General features: G+C 36.7%; 3 protein-coding genes across 3 annotated transcripts; 2 read left to right on the forward strand and 1 right to left on the reverse strand.

Moving 5' to 3' along the window:
• Positions 1-682: 682 nt before the first annotated feature.
• LOC127638537 (CD59 glycoprotein-like) lies at positions 683-5,074 on the forward strand. Its single transcript, XM_052120102.1, has 4 exons — positions 683-799; positions 1,356-1,442; positions 1,564-1,668; positions 3,581-5,074. Exons 2-4 carry the CDS (start codon positions 1,388-1,390, stop codon positions 3,784-3,786), a joined length of 366 nt encoding a protein of 121 aa, XP_051976062.1. The 5' UTR covers positions 683-799; positions 1,356-1,387; the 3' UTR covers positions 3,787-5,074.
• Positions 5,075-5,411: 337 nt separating this feature from the next.
• On the reverse strand, positions 5,412-12,435 carry LOC127638530 (ATP-sensitive inward rectifier potassium channel 11-like). Its single transcript, XM_052120090.1, has 6 exons — positions 12,289-12,435; positions 10,778-10,968; positions 10,076-10,312; positions 9,428-9,697; positions 9,111-9,318; positions 5,412-6,717 (listed from the first exon to the last, which is right to left on the reverse strand). Exons 2-6 carry the CDS (start codon positions 10,934-10,936, stop codon positions 6,275-6,277), a joined length of 1,317 nt encoding a protein of 438 aa, XP_051976050.1. The 5' UTR covers positions 10,937-10,968; positions 12,289-12,435; the 3' UTR covers positions 5,412-6,274.
• A 46-nt stretch (positions 12,436-12,481) lies between these two features.
• On the forward strand, positions 12,482-14,670 carry LOC127638531 (BET1-like protein). Its single transcript, XM_052120092.1, has 4 exons — positions 12,482-12,701; positions 13,811-13,896; positions 14,107-14,163; positions 14,285-14,670. The coding sequence occupies exons 1-4, from the start codon at positions 12,680-12,682 to the stop codon at positions 14,450-14,452; spliced, it is 333 nt and encodes a 110-aa protein (XP_051976052.1). The 5' UTR covers positions 12,482-12,679; the 3' UTR covers positions 14,453-14,670.
• The last annotated feature ends 1,386 nt before the right edge of the window (positions 14,671-16,056 follow it).

A 16,056-nucleotide genomic window follows, 5' to 3' on the forward strand; every position in this document is an offset into this window, starting at 1 on the left:
TTTGCAAATCTCATTTTATTTATTTGTGAATTCAATTTATTTTTGAGAATCTCCTTACAAATATGTGTGGATCTCATTCAATTTATTTGTGAACCAACTTTTTATTTGTAAAACTCTTTCCATTTGTATGTTAATATGAAACAAAAATAACCCCATAGTTGTGCACTGTTGCTTTTCAGATTTAGACTGAAATAAGAGGGGCATTGAAATAAGAGTTGAATTGAGAACACAGGCGTTATTGTCGCCACCAGCTGCAGCGTTGGGAAACACAGCAACGGATCCTGGTTTAATTCTAGTGGTCAGTCATTACGCTATACTGAGAAAATTTGATTAAGATAATTAAAGTAGTTTGTGAACATTTAGTCAAGATCTCTGTTGCTTAACGCGGCCTCTTTATTTGTGTGCAAAATGAGTAAAATGCACATTTTTTTTTTAGATATCTAAATATGTGCACACATTTCTGGGCTGTAAACAATCCATTAAATGTCAAGTTGTTCAGGGAAAAACTTTAAATGCTGTGGAATTGCATGTTTAAACTGAATATGAACCGTTTTCCAGGGAATACCACTGAAAATATAAAAGCTATTGCTATAATGACAATTATTAATTATGCCAAATTTTTGGAATCTGTTAATCTGTTCTGGCATTAAGGAGAAACGCAATCAATGGCATCATTCATGCAGGGCGAGTGTGAGGTTGGGCGAGAGCCTGCACAAGGAGGAGGAGGCACGAGGAATGCTTTTGGATCATTGATACGCACAAGCTTGGACATTTGTGTTATTTGAATATTTTGAGCAGGGTAAGTGATATTTTATTTAAGAATGATGCTGATGTTTTCATATAAGTAATCTATTGCAAATATGGTTTATAACCACTCTGACCCACTACTAGCCTATAATTGTAAACATTTGGTTTCACCAGTTATTTACTATAGTTTGATTTACTTATTAATGTTCAATATCTTCTAAAAGCACATACAGAAATCTGTTATATGAACATATTAAATTATAGTTCATATAAGTGGGCATATACAGTATGTACATATTCAAAATTCACTATTATTTGGGAAAATATATCTTACATATATATAAAGGGACATTATTTTTAAATATATGTTGTATAAATGTACAAGTATGTGAATTTTTATAACAGTGGAACAACATACATATTACACATGTGTTTAACATAATGACATGTATATATATATGTAAGATTTATGTACAGAATGAAGCATTTCTCATAATTAATTGGTCTAATATTTCCTATAAGTTACAGCTTTTTTAAAGAAATGCCAGTGTAAACATTTGCTCTGTTGGAATTAAGTTTAATTTCAGATTATCTTAACTCATTTTCAGTCTTTTAGGTCAGAAAGGGTTTGTTTTCCATAATGAAGTGCTCTTTTGGACTTTTTCTTGCGATCTGTTGTGTGACTCTTAGCTTGGGTAAGTTTAATGCATATGTTTATTATTCTTCCTTTGGTTTTATGTGTCTTTAATACATGACATCAGTGCTTTTTATTTGCAATAGGCATTAAGCATTATGGAATGTGATTCTCCTCTTTAGGATCATCTCTTCAGTGCTACAAGTGTGAGGATTACTTTGGGGGCCAATGCAATGTACATAAAGAATGCTCTTACGAGGATGCATGTTTATATCTCTATGAGAAAGGTTTGTCCATGAAGGGTTTTGTATGTAGTATGTCAAGTTATATTATATTATAATGATTATCTTTCCTCACAACTAACTTCCTAGCAGAGTAACCACAGATGTATTTAATCAAACTAACTATGGACATGTCCCACTAATGGTTGACAATCAGAAAGTGTCTAAATACCTTTTGCCATCATTTTGAAGCGTATATTTATTGTTTTATCTTTTAAAAGCCACAACTAACAACCACAACTAAATTGTAAATTTGATGTCACAACAATTATATTCAGAGTCGGTAAAAACATTAACAAAATGAGATAGCCATGTGTGGTATAGCGATGGATCGGTCTCAGCTAGTAAAATGCAATGAGCAAATTCCACTCAGAGGCCCAACTGCAGTGAGTATTAGTGTATGAAATTCCCACTTACACAAATAAATATAATAAACAGGAATGTCTTTTTTGTCACGTTTTTCCTTATTACTTCCTGAAACATACATTTAACATAGACACTGGCATTACTTAATTTACAGCAGACTATACTGATTCAAATGAGCCCAAACACAACATAATACGACAAGTAGATCTTAAGATATTCCTCAAAGAGTGTACATGGAAAGATGCAAAAAAGGGCACTCAACACATGTTGTGTGTGTGCATGTTCGCCAGGGCTGGACTGGGAAGTGAAATCGGCCTCCTGATTTTACAAAGCAACTGGCCTAAAAGTTGAGCGGGGAGTGTTTGCTGTTGTTTTCTGCATATCGTGGCGCCGTTTTGTGCTTTGTTCTGCATAACGTGGCAGCTCATTAGTTTATCACGGCCCACCAGCCCGCTCGGTCCTCCCGATGGCCAGTCTGCCCCTGATCGGCCGCAAAGTGCGTCGGCCCACCGGGAAAATGCCAGTATGCCAGATTACCAGTCCAGCCCTGTCATGCGCAGGTGTCCAAAGGACTTTGTGTGTGCAAACACACATCCACATATGTGCTCATCTAAAGGATTGGGATGCTCCTGAAATATGTATAATGTAAGATTCAGAAACCCTTGTTATTAGTGACACCTGTGGCCGTTAAGTGAACTGCAGCCAGCTACCTGTTGCTCGTGCTCACGCACACACTCCATAGGGACACGAGCGAGCATCGATCAAATCAATGACGTGATGTACAATTCAGGGTCGGTTTTGATCCACAAAACCAAACGAAGGTCCCTCCAGGAATCAAGTGCCGTCTCTAGTTTTCGTGCGACCACGATCACGTTCCCTTTTAGCCAGACGTGATTCAGTAGATACATTTTATTTAGGGGTTTTTGGGCTTATTCTGAGTTTGTGTAGGAGTCGGTGTTGTGTTGGGAGCTGGACATTTGCTGGATAACATCTCTAAGATAACGTTACCTAGTGTTGCAGTTTGCTGTCGCTGTTGAAAAGCAGAAGAGAAGAGATTAATGTCTTAGGCAAGGCTCTCGGGAGCATGCATAAACATCACATCCTTTGGATTTTCCCAGCAAACCGACCCGCTCCCTTCGCATGAAAATCAGTCTACAGGCTTTAATAGGCAACCTAGGAAGTCTGGGCAGGGCTCATTTGCTAAGTTGCGTTTCAAGCCGTTCATACATTGGCAAAACAATTGCAAATATTACATGAAAATTGTTACATATTGCACCTTTAATATTTCTTTATTTTGTAATCCATTCATTTCCAAAGGCCAGTAAATTTTGACCGGAACACAATATAAGGGTTAAGATACACTAGAGCTTAAAACTGTGCTTGAAACTCTTTTAAAATAGAAACTGCAAGTCTATCCCTCTGTATCATTTCCATTCCTGTCAAATATGTTGCTACTCTGAATAAGGTCTATAGTGAACTGAAATGAATGGCTGGCACTAAGGAGAATATATTTAGACAAATTTCCTAATTAAGTTATATTTCTGCATTGCAGGTGGAAAGACAGTTCGCAAGTGTATTCGATACACCGACTGTGACAACTCTCGACTGTCCCAGCTGTTCCCGGCGATATCAGAGTACACTTACAGGTGCTGCCACACGGACCTGTGCAACAGCAGTCCGGCGACCATTGCGGGCACCTCATTTCTGTCCCTAATGACGGCAGTGACTGGCCTATGGTGGAGCTGCTTCGCTGCATGAGATTTATTTTGTAAATTTGCTATTAGGCCACATCCACACTAGTGCATTTTATTTTTGAAAACTAAGTTTTCAGTTTTGCAACATCATCATTTTCCAAAGTAGGTGGTAAAAGGAAACATTTCCGAAATGCTCTGTTTTCGGTGGTGGAAAAAGCTGTTCCAGTGTGATGTGCAAAATTAGAGTGTTTTCAAACTAAAACATTTTATTATGGATGTGGCCTCAAGTTCAGTCTCAAGCACGTCGGCTATTTGTTGTCTTAATAATCATGTATATAGACCTTATTCAGTGTAGCGCCATGTTAAATTTTTGACGGGAATGAATATGAGGCTGTAAGGAAAAACTTTCTCTTTAATTGGTTGTACTGTTGCTTAAATTGGTGTTGATCGTTCTGCTGACAAAACACTTTAAAGACATCTTTCCAAAAACAAATTCATAAAACACAAGTTTAATTCTCATCACAAATCAAATATGGCGCTGCTCTAAATATTATCTATTTACACCGATCAGCCACGACATTAAAATCACCTGCCTAATGTTGTGTGGTCCCCGTTGTGCCGCCAAAACAGCCCAACCTGCATCTCAGAATAGCATTCTTCTCACCACAATTGTACAGAGTGGTTATCTGAGTTACTGAAGACTTTGTCAGTGTGAACCAGTCTGGCCATTCTCTGTTGACCTCCATCATCAACAAGGCATTTCCATCCACAGAACTGCCGCTCAGTGGATGTTTTTTGTTTTTGCCACTATTCTGAGTAAATTCTAGAGACTGTTGTGTGTGAAAATCCCAGGAGATCAGCAGTTACAGAAATACTCAAACCAGCCCGTCTGGCACCAACAATCATGCCACGGTCCAAATCACTGAGATTAATTTTTCCCCATTCTGATGGTTGATGTGAACATTAACTGAAGCTCCTGACCTTTTTATGCACTACATTGCTGCCACACGATTGGCTGATTAGATAATTGCATGGATGTTTGTTGGTGCCATACGGGCTGGTTTGAGTATTTGGTTGGTTGAGTAGGGGGTTTTAATGTTGTGGCTGATCGGTGTATTTACTATACATAGGCCATTATTTAGCTAATATTTTGTTTTAACTAACTGCTGTAATATCGTAAATCACTATTTGTTGTAAAGAATTTATTTGTCCAATTGTTCTGCTGTTTTCTTAAATTATTATTGTTTTGCCCTTTTCATCATTTTTTCCTTTATTTTTTATTTATAGAATTTTGGATAACGTTTTAAAAGAATAAGTAAAATGCTCAATTTTAACGTATATGACTTTTGTATGTGGTGTGTTTACATTAGTAAAAAAAACAGCTAAAAAATAAAACTGTTTTGCTAATGTTTTAAACACGAAATGCCAAAAATAGTGCTGCTTTGGATCATGACATAGAAGGAAACCTAATCAATTTAAATGTACAGTTTAAAATCACATGCAACATAAGGGTCAATTCAGCACCACGGACAGCTCCTTTTTAAGGCCTTCACTGTATTTTGGGTTGTCCAGTATGGCTCTATAGTTGCCAAACACTAATATGTCTATTCTTAGAAACGTATTTTGGGGGATTTCATTACGTGTTCACTGTGCCTATATAGACATCTCTTGTAAATGGAAAAGTGATCTCTCTAATCTCAAACAGTAGAGTTTACCCAGCTGTCGACCGCTAATCCTGTGATATAACACATTGTTTTCCAAACAGTAAAAAAAACTCTGGGAGTTCCTTCACTCAGATATAAAATAGCATACACTTTATTAAATACATGATATACACAAAATAAATTAACCCACTGATATGGTAACAGTTAAATAAACATATAACATTATCTAATTGTCATTGAGGTTAGGGTTAGGGTTAGGTTGGGGTTAGGTTAGGCAGTAGTTTTACAGCAGTAAACCACAACTGAGGACAAAAACACAGCTATGGAATGTGTGCAAAGGGTAGAGGTTGTCTAGTTTACAACACACAAATGCACAAGTCCACAATACAATGTTAACACACACAATGTCAATACAACAGCCACACTGAAAACCAAAATAATCACATAATCAGTCACGTCATAAAACAAGATGAAAACATAAAAGGCTAAATAAATACAGACATTTTAAAAAGGTTTATGTGCTATCAAAAATGAACATACAAACGAATACAGCTGCCTCATATTTGCTTCAACAGGGACAGCTATGGCTTCACTAGTACTGCCAAGATACCCTGGATAAAAAGAGCGGGGACACTCTTGTTCAAACAACCCTGAAATTCATTATTAGTTGTAAGGAAAACAGTACAAAATTGACAAGAAATGAGAAAACAAATTCCAATGTCATAATAAACAATACAGCATTTGCCCATGTTTTGACAGTTGTCATATAATAAAATGTATATTATAAAGATAATTTAAAACTTTAAGATTTGTAATTTGTTTGAATATTACATGAACTAGTCACCATTTCTATGACCATGTATCAAATATCACTCATGTTCTTTCTCTTTAATCACTCATATCCTCCATTGTCTCCTCTTCAATCTCTCTGCCTATCTCTTCAAGTTTCACTGTTTTCTTATGACCTTTCTTCTCCTTTCCTTCTTTGTCCTCATCTTTATCAGCCAGCACATACCACGGCTTGGCTGTCATGTCATCACAGGCCCTGCCCCCACCCCTTCTATACCCACCTCGCCCTGCCCTCACCAGCCCCCAGCCCTGGGGTTTGCCCTCGTGAGGTCCACTGTCCTGCACGCCCCTAGTCTGGTCCAGCTCCTTAGCGCTTAGAGCTGGCATTCGAACGGGGACAGTATTCCCAAATTTGGAGTAATCGACTGAGTAGCGCCCATCTTCCTCATTCATAATGGAGACGAAGCGACGTCCCCAAAAGATCTCCTCAGGCGTGTAGGATGTGCGCGCCTGCATTGTGATTCCAGTGGTCTCCACAACACCTGTAAGCAGAACAAATACATTGGCTTTGTTCCGAAACCTAGCGAGTTGCAACACCGCTTTCCTGTCTACAGGTAGCCCATAAATACCTTTTTAAAGGGCCATTCACACCGAATGCGTTTTGTGTCAGCACTCTTTTTCCATTGTTTTTTCTATGTAAACATACGCTAAATGGATGTCTTTGATCATTACACTGTGCCCAGCTGTTTTTTTCAGCAGCTTGCACTGAATGATGCATTTTGTAGACACTGTGTCAGGTAAAAAAGAATGGCAACTTTTATATGCGGGTCATGTGACACCAGCATTCCGTTATATGCTTTGCTTTGCATCTAGCTTTTTGTAGCTCAAGAATGCGTTCGGTCTGAATGGACCCTAAGGCAGCATCCTAAATTATAAAGAAACGTATAAGTGTCAGGGCCTTCTCCATAGGCAGCAACACACAAATAGCGCACACGAGAGACTCAACTCACGATTGATTCCAATAGTGTTTGACGTAAACATGTTGCAATGCTATCAATTTTCAATGTGCCAGTCGACCACACTCAGACACGCACATTGCTACACTTTTCAGTTCTATTTTGGTTATTTCTTTCTTTTCCCGTAAGCATGTCCAAATGTTATGCACTTAACTTTTCCAATTAATTTAAATAAACTAGAGCTGTCAGAATTAACATGTTAACGCATGTGATTAATTAAAAACGTGTAATGTGTTCATTTGTTTTAATTGTGATTAACACATTTACTGTTAATACAGCATAAACACTGGTGTGAAGGGTGGAACCTTTGTAATGTGTCCACCCGAGTCATTACACTGATGCACACGCCACAGCCCTTCTACCAAGAGTAACTACAAGCTAAGCATAAAATATCATAATGCTGGCAGAACTGTCTTTACACACTAGTTGACCATTGATATCCTCTATCCTATGATAGAGCCGCAGAGGTTGTTTTATCAGTAAATAAAATAATCTCAGAAAGCGCATACCTGTCATTGATAAAATGATGGAGAAAGGAGCTCTTAACACTTTTTGATGTACAAAACAAGCACAGATGGGACTTGTGATAGAAATAAAGTATTTTTCAGCCTTTGTAAGGCACGTTTGAATTACCACAGGAGCACACCAAATCTTAACTATCACCACAATGCAGAATGAGATGTTTTTGTTTGCAAGCGCTTTTCATGGTGAGTTCAAAGACTGCCATTGCCATTGCCGCCCTGATGCGAATCATGAACGCAGCTTCACGATTGCTGTAGGAAAGCAGATGGCCACAGTCTACCAACAAATTAATATTTTGGAGGGTGACAGATTAAGGAATTTAATGCATATTGCAATAAATATGCAATCTATGTGGGGAGACTTTTTTTTCAATTAGTCAAACTCCCACTTAGACTTTGGGAAACGTTTAATGTTACTTGAATTGGTGATATTTTAGTGCATTTCTTTGTGTATATTGTGGAAGACTTTGTTTGGAAAATGTTAGTAAAGCAATATATTGCTACATATTGTTTGTTTGCTTTCCTAAGATGGCAATAAATACATTTTTGACAAGAAAAGATGTATATATATATATATATATATACTGTCAAATGTCAAATGTCAGCACTTTCAGAATTAACTACAAAAACATTATGCGATTAAGCTAATTGAATTTAATTGACTGACAGCCCTAAAATAAACTTGTTTTGTAGAAATAAAGGTGTTGTCTGCCTTTTCATGTTGCGGTTTACGAGCCAGCAGTAACATAAAACTGGGGGCTTGTCCAGGATTTGTATTTTTTTTTTTATAGGAGTACTCGTACTTTTTTCATCTCCAGATTTCCTCGGCAAGTTGGCCTACATTCTGGTTAGAAAGAGTGTTTTAAAAATTTTTGGGTAAAATATATATATATTTTCTTATAATCAATATTTTTCACACTTAATGTGTGATTTTTCACAGCTTAATGTGTGATGCTGCCTTAAGGCCACATCGGTTTTCGGGTTTCCATGTGTCGCTACATCTTGTGCATGATGGAAATGTTTTCACATGTAGCCTTGTTTTTCATGACGTGGACTGTCCGCATCTGTACACATCGTCTGTGCATTCGCCTGTCGTTGACTGTACAAAAGAATATCACAAAGCATTTATAGTGTGTATGTGTTGAATGTGTCCAGAATGGTTTGCAGTCCAAAGAGTATACTTTAAAAGGCTAGAGTGCTGGACTGTGTGCGAGATGTAGCGGCACACGAAAATCTGAAGGAAGATTTGGTCAAGATGAGGTATCTTATGAGACTGCATTATTATGCTCACAACCCTTAGGAAAAACAGCCGTTGCGTTGGGATGATGCCTTTGATACCAATTATAATCAAAACCACAAAACCTGGTTTTCTCATAAAATGAAGTGCTCTGAACTCACCTTCCAAAATGACAATGATCTCAAGGTCTTCAGTAGCCAGTGACTGTGCTGAGACCTCGTACAGAGGGCTTCCTCTGTCAATGGTGTGACTGACTATTAGTGGAGAGACGAGGAATATGCCGTTGCTTCTGAGAGGGTTTTCCACTTGGACATCTAGCTGACAGACAGGAATCACCTCGCCTTCTGCTGTTACCGTCCGACGTATTACCTGATTAAGATCCGAATAATTGCCCAGATGATTACAAAATTCTACTCAGTATGTACAGGACAGAAAATTAACTAATGTGGATTCACAAAAACAGTGGGTAATTTCTCACCTGTAGCTGTATCGTGGCTGAGATGATCATGCTTTTTCTCAGGTCCCCGACACGGAACATGAACGTGGGTCTGCCATTGCGTGGGGCGATAACAGCATTACGGGAGAAAATGAGGGTCTCTGCTCGCCGATTGGCTTGAGCAGTCTTCATGAACACACAGCCTAGCATGATGGCGTTGATGATCAGGCCTAGAATGTTCTGGATGATGAGAACTATGATGGCCAGTGGACATTCTTCTGTCACCATTCGTCCTCCAAAACCAATAGTCACCTGATATTATGGAGAAAAAACGAATGGAATACCATAAAGGAATGTTCTGGGTTTAAATATGTGTTAAAATACTTTCTATTATCCCAGCTTAATATGAAGAGACAACTTGAAATATTGGTCAGTTGATTTGCTCGAAATATTTTAAAACTGTGGCACAATATTGCTCTGTTTTTTTTAGCATCCTGACCTAGCAACATTGTCTCAACCAATCAAATGAGTTTAAGGCGTGACTATCTTCTAATCTGACCAATGGAAGACTAGGGGAGTGTTCTGGAAACCTGTTTGAAAACAGACAGTCTTTTTGCAATTCCGGTTGGTGGTGTATTAAACAAAGCAAAAGCATCATTAGAATTCAGATCCATACAGATTGTTCCTCACCTGCACTTCAATGGAAAACAGGAAAGCAGATGTAAAAGAGTGAATGGAAGTGACACAGGGCACAGGTCCGGGCTCATTGGGATCTCGAGTCTCAAGGTCACCATGAGCGAATGCCAGGAGCCACCACACCATAGCGAAGAGCATCCAGGAGCAGAGGAATGCCGAAGTGAAGATAAGGAGAGAATGCTGCCATTTCAGGTCCACCATGGTGGTGAAAACGTCCTGGAGAAATCGCCCCTAAAAGGCAAAAGAAAAGATTAAACAGAGAACTACTGTTTTGAACATCTGTTGCCAATTTACATGTTATTTCTGTAATAAAAGGAAAGATTAGTCCAGGGTCTATATAACATTTTCTCAAATTATGAGAGATTTTATGAACTGTGTTATGTTGACTTGGAATAGTTCACCAACAAATTATAAACTGTCATTATTTGCCTTACGTTGTTCCATTGTTTCTTCCATGCAAAAAAAGAAAGTTAGTCTCTGTCACCATTCACTTTCATTGTATGGAAAAAGGATGCAATGAAAGTAACTGTAGCTTACATTATTTTGTGTCCCATGGAAAAAAGAAAGTCATATGGGTCTGGAACAACATGAAGGTGAATAAATGATGATAGATTTTTCATTTCTGGGTGAACTATCCCTTTAAACAATCAAACCTAATGCTTGATGTTGTGTTGATTTGAATGCACAGCACCCCACCTGTTCTCGTATATTCTTGTGGGCAACATTACACGAGCCACTCTTGGTGATGAAACGTGCCCTCTGTGACTTTGGCCGGATGCGACTGGGTTGTGCAGCATCCTCAGCGAGTCGAGTCAACAGGAACCCATCAGGCATAAGGCCTTTACGGGCCAACATTTTGATAATAAATGGCTGTTCAGTGTTCCACACTAACAAAAGAACCACAAGAAGGAATAGATGCATTATACATTTGTTATTTCGTGAATTACAGTAGCTTAAAACTACAGAAGTTTTAAATTTGTTTATACTGTAGGTGAAAACATTATTTCCATTACAAAATATTCTGTAAATAACTACCTAAATAAGGTATTTCATAATTAAACTTAGTAGATTCTATGATAACTGAATTTGTATTATGAAAATCTCATTTAACCCTTAAATGCATGAACATTCTTACATACTTAAGTCTTTAGCGACCCTGCACTTATATCTATCACAAATGGATCAACAAAATACCCAGATAGTGTCACATTCTTAAAACATTTTCATACGACATACAATATACTATATTATGATATAGTTTGATTTTTGATTTGTCATATATCAAAGAGATGATGCATTAAATTAAAGAACAGGATTCATTACTTCCACACTGAATTTTTATCAGCTGTCAAACACATATTGAGCTACACATAACACAAGATACACATACATTTACCATTGTCACACAGAAAATCAACATGATATAGTATTTATTTGTATGAATACAGTATTCACTTCTCTTGTAATAAACGAAGAAATATATATCCTGTGATAGTAAACTTATATAGATATGAAATAATAATAAAAATATGATTTATGGAAGTGCAAACAAAAGCCTATTACATATTGCAGGTCTTTAATTACCCTATATACTTTTGGTAATCAAGCAGTTATACAAATGTTTTTATTATTTATTTAATATTTTTGCTCATTTATTTTGTACACTATTTAGAAAAGAGAGGTTGAGGAATACTAAAGAGGTGTGCGGCATGACTCCAAAAAATGGATAAGGTACAGGGAGTGGAAAGAGGTCCCGGGTCACTAAAGACACGAGGCATGTATTAAGGGTGAAATGTCTGATAAATGTATGCATATTACTTAACTAACTCGGTATAAACATAATCCTACATTATTCAAAGTAAGTGCACTCAGAAGGCACTAGTTGTCTTGACGTAAGTGATCATTGGGAGTTTGAAGGAAACATGTCACAAATTCCCCTCATGTCAAAACATGAGTTAAAATAAGAGTTAATGACAATTAAAATCTCCATCCTAATATTAAATGTTGTTGTCGTGCATCTGGGATGGAGGACAACCGCAATATTATTAAAAGCATTTTAATGCATCTTTACTATATAAACCAATAAGGCCATGACAATATTATTTGATGTATAACGCATTTGCTGCTATTGTATTTTGATAGTCGTTGTTATAGAACAATTAAGCCGGCATGATAAATGTTATGCATTATCAATTAAAAATGCTTACCAGCACAATAGAAGCATGCACGCTTTATTTCATATCGAAATTATTAAAAATTATATAAACAAAATATGAACGTTTAAAACAAATGCAGGCAGATGGTAGCTTGGCAGCTGTAAACCTTACGTAACCGGACAGCGTCCTGTGACTGGAGGACCAACAAATCCCACAATCCCCGCTGCTGCTGCTGCTGCTGCTGCGCCGCGACACGGCTTGGTTCGTTCCGTCGCTTCGTGGCAAATGTACACTTATTTTAAAATCGACAACTCTTCTGTTGAATTTAGTTGTGCCGATATTTATTTTAGAAGTCATTTACAGTGAAAGTGATCCGTTTCCGTTGTTTTGGACACATTTTACAGCGTTTTGGGAGGTTTGTTAGCCGACTAGCTCTTTAAAAATGTCTGATCCCTGGAATCGAGGTGAGTGACACGTAGCAGTTTGTGATGTTTTATTTTGAAATGCTCTTTTATTTTAGTTTCAACTAGTTTATTCTTATATTTAGATATGTAACCCTTGTGCGACCTTCGGGACATTTTTGTCTTTTTAATTTCGGGTTTTGAATTTATTATTATTATTGTTTTGGCCTTTTTATTTTTCATTTTTGGCTTTTTATTTTTTTTTTTATTATCATTTTGGCTTTGTTAATGCCAAGGTGTATTTTTGGGGAATTTTGACATTTCAACTTCAGTTCCTAATACATCTACAATACATTGTGTACACAAAATAGTTACGCAGGAACTTAAGGACAAAAATGTCCTCATTCAAACCCATTAAAAGGATCCCAGTGGCATTAAAGAATAAAATTACGAATTCTATTATATTATACTTTAATTCCAGAGCCCTGGCTTCAAATCTATATATTTTTTCCACCAGTTAGCGCCATTTTTCTCATGTTTAGCCTGTGGAGCAAATACATGCTTTTTTCCTGTTTGATGTATTATAGAGCACTGCAGACCAACTGAATAAATAATGCAGCTATTGTGTGGGTGTGTTGGTATGGATGTCAGAGTGTGTTTTGTATGTGTGTATCGAGAAATTTCTGTCCGTGTGTGTGTGTGTGTGTACACACACACACACCTACTATATATATATATATATATATATATACACACACACACAGAAATACATATTTATATGTATATATATAAACAACAGTGGCATTATGTAAACAAGCTGGCATTTAAAGGGTTAAAATCCTGAAAATGTATGAATATTTGGTAGTTATGATCAGGACTGATGCTTCCAAAAATATTAATATATAATATTTTTATATTATATTAATAATAATAATATTATATATATTAATATATAATACAGTGTTTTTTTTATGTGGACATTTTTGTCCTCTAAGGACCTCTGAGTAACTTTTTTTTAAACTGACACACAAGGGTTAAAAGTGTATCAGGACTAAAAAGAGTAACATTCATATTGTCTCCAGTGTAAGTAAACATGAATGAGAAAGTGATGTAATGTTGGTGTATCTTTTCTCAAAATGTCTAAATATCAGTATATTTTGAATAATGAACAGGACATGGCGCTGTGGACGATATGCTGGATGCTGAAAACAAGCTTTTGGCAGATAATTTGGCGAGTAAAGTCTCTAGACTGAAGTCTGTAAGTCAACCTCACACTACTTGCATAGCTTATGTAATTTATTATTGTGATACACAGTAGTATGGTGTTTAAACAGTGCCATAACCACCCAATATTCACATTGTGTGTGTTTTTAAATTATGGTGGTTTCGATTTTTTTACATTTGGTCTTCTAAGTCCTGAATATGTGGTTGCATTCTTGTATTTAAAAGTGTTTTGTCTTATCCACAGTTAGCATATGACATTGACAAAGAGGCTGAGGATCAAAATAACTACCTGGATGGCATGGTGGGTGTTAACACAGTGTTAATGTATTTGAAGTATTGGCACATGGGTGTGGTTTCTTTGTAAATAAACTATGTGGCATCTTCCTTATCACAACAGTTGTTTGACTTTCTTATTTGCTCAGGACTCCAATTTTCTCAGTGCAACTGGCCTTTTGACTGGAAGTGTGAAGAGGTTTTCTATGATGGTACGGTCTGGCCGAGACAACAGAAAGATCCTGTGCTACGTGTCTGTTGGCCTTGTGATGCTCTTCTTCTTGCTGTACTATCTAGTGTCACGGATACAGAGCTAATGGGTCATTTTCTCACGTCATAGACCAGATTCTGATTTCTCAGTTCTATGAGAACTATCCCCCCATGGAGTTGATCCTGGATGATATATAACATTTATCTCCATTTAAGCCAAATTATGTCAAGAGTGATTTATTCAATGTATATTTTTAGTCATGAAACAAAACATGCCATGGACCAATGTCTTATTTCAAGTTTATTAAAAACATATTTTTCAATCTCTATGATTTATATTTGCATCATTGTAGAGTATGTAACAAAATGTAACTATTTTTGCAAAGTATTTACATTAAATAATTTTTAATGGTAATGTGCTTATTGTTTTAGTGTATCTTTGAACAATATGTATTTATAATAGTATGGCCACAATATTGCAGCAGTATGGTATGTCCGTCTGTCCATTTAGATAAACTACATGTATTTATATTGTATATTACATCTATTTAAACCATGTTGTACCTATAACATAAGAGACTGTGACTAGTTGTCACATTTATTATTCAAGTGAATTTTTCTCAGGGAAAGATACATTTTTAAAGTCAATTTCTGCTTGGCCACAAACCTTGAAGTCTTGGCTAGAAAGAAAGCTATTGAACATTTTCACATTTATGCCCAGGAAAAAGATATGGTTCATTATACACATATTGGCCTGTTGTGACAACTTGCCCCAGTAGCTACTATAGGGGGTAACAATGGAACCATTAAATCAGTGACATGGGTTTCATGTGTACACTGGAGGGGACACCATCACATGAAAAAATGTATAAAGCAACAAATGCACAAAATGTTTTTTGCGCCAACAAACATTATAGTTGATCAATCTAAAAAATGTCAAACACATATGATAATGCAAGTGAATGGTAACTTTGGAAATCACATAAAGGCAGTATAATAGCAATCCATAAGACTCCAGTGGTTAAATCCATATCTTCAGATGCAGTATAATAGGTGTGTGAGAAACAGATACATTTTTAGGTCTTTCTTTACTAAAAATCTCTACTTTCACATTCTGAAAGTGTGACCTACAGAGCTGAGATATTCTTCTAAAATTGTTGTGGTAAGCAGAAGACAGTGATATACACATCTGGGATGGCATGAAAATTAGTAAATGATGATAGAATTTTCATTTAGGGGTGAACTGTCCCTTTAAGCCAGTAGTACTCAACTGATCATGTGATATTTTAACATGACAGCCCCCTATAAGGGACCCTCTCCATGTAGAATAAAACAGTTTTTATACAGTTACTGATATGAGTCTTCATCTCATGTGAATAGTTGTGATTTTATACATATATTTCAAAATTACAATTAATTTCTTTAGGACTGAGAGAAAAAAATGACTGACTGCACCTTTAAGAGGGCTTCCGTGTTGTTGTTTGAAAACAAACAAAACCACTGCAAGAGAAAACAAACATAGAATTTTGGCTCCAAATGTTATCGTTACTGATATGTAGCGCTTGTAACAACTTCCACGTGTGACAGTTAGCCCTGGTCTCCCCTTATCTATAACTTTTTGTTTTAATTTGAACATTTTTGTTTTTTGTTTTTTTTAAGTGGCGTTGCACCTCCAGTGCATTGTTGCCAACTTAGCGACTTTTCAGACCCC

Source organism: Xyrauchen texanus, chromosome 46, assembly GCF_025860055.1.
Source record: "Xyrauchen texanus isolate HMW12.3.18 chromosome 46, RBS_HiC_50CHRs, whole genome shotgun sequence".
In the NCBI taxonomy this organism is placed as follows: Eukaryota; Metazoa; Chordata; class Actinopteri; order Cypriniformes; family Catostomidae; genus Xyrauchen; species Xyrauchen texanus.

What these genes read in the sequence shown, in the direction of transcription:
- LOC127638537 (XM_052120102.1), top strand. Translation starts at nt 1,388, where the DNA reads ATGAAGTGCTCTTTTGGACTTTTTCTTGCGATCTGTTGTGTGACTCTT. An exon ending in TTGTGTGACTCTTAGCTTGG is followed by an intron (nt 1,443 to 1,563) that starts GTAAGTTTAATG and finishes TCTCCTCTTTAG; the next exon opens with GATCATCTCTTCAGTGCTAC. An exon ending in TTTATATCTCTATGAGAAAG is followed by an intron (nt 1,669 to 3,580) that starts GTTTGTCCATGA and finishes TCTGCATTGCAG; the next exon opens with GTGGAAAGACAGTTCGCAAG.
- LOC127638530 (XM_052120090.1), bottom strand. Translation starts at nt 10,936, where the DNA reads ATGTTGGCCCGTAAAGGCCTTATGCCTGATGGGTTCCTGTTGACTCGA. An exon ending in TGTTTTCCATTGAAGTGCAG is followed by an intron (nt 9,698 to 10,075) that starts GTGAGGAACAAT and finishes CCATAATATCAG; the next exon opens with GTGACTATTGGTTTTGGAGG. An exon ending in GATCATTGTCATTTTGGAAG is followed by an intron (nt 6,718 to 9,110) that starts GTGAGTTCAGAG and finishes TTCTGCTTACAG; the next exon opens with GTGTTGTGGAGACCACTGGA.
- LOC127638531 (XM_052120092.1), top strand. Translation starts at nt 12,680, where the DNA reads ATGTCTGATCCCTGGAATCGAG. An exon ending in GTCTGATCCCTGGAATCGAG is followed by an intron (nt 12,702 to 13,810) that starts GTGAGTGACACG and finishes AATAATGAACAG; the next exon opens with GACATGGCGCTGTGGACGAT. An exon ending in ATAACTACCTGGATGGCATG is followed by an intron (nt 14,164 to 14,284) that starts GTGGGTGTTAAC and finishes TTATTTGCTCAG; the next exon opens with GACTCCAATTTTCTCAGTGC.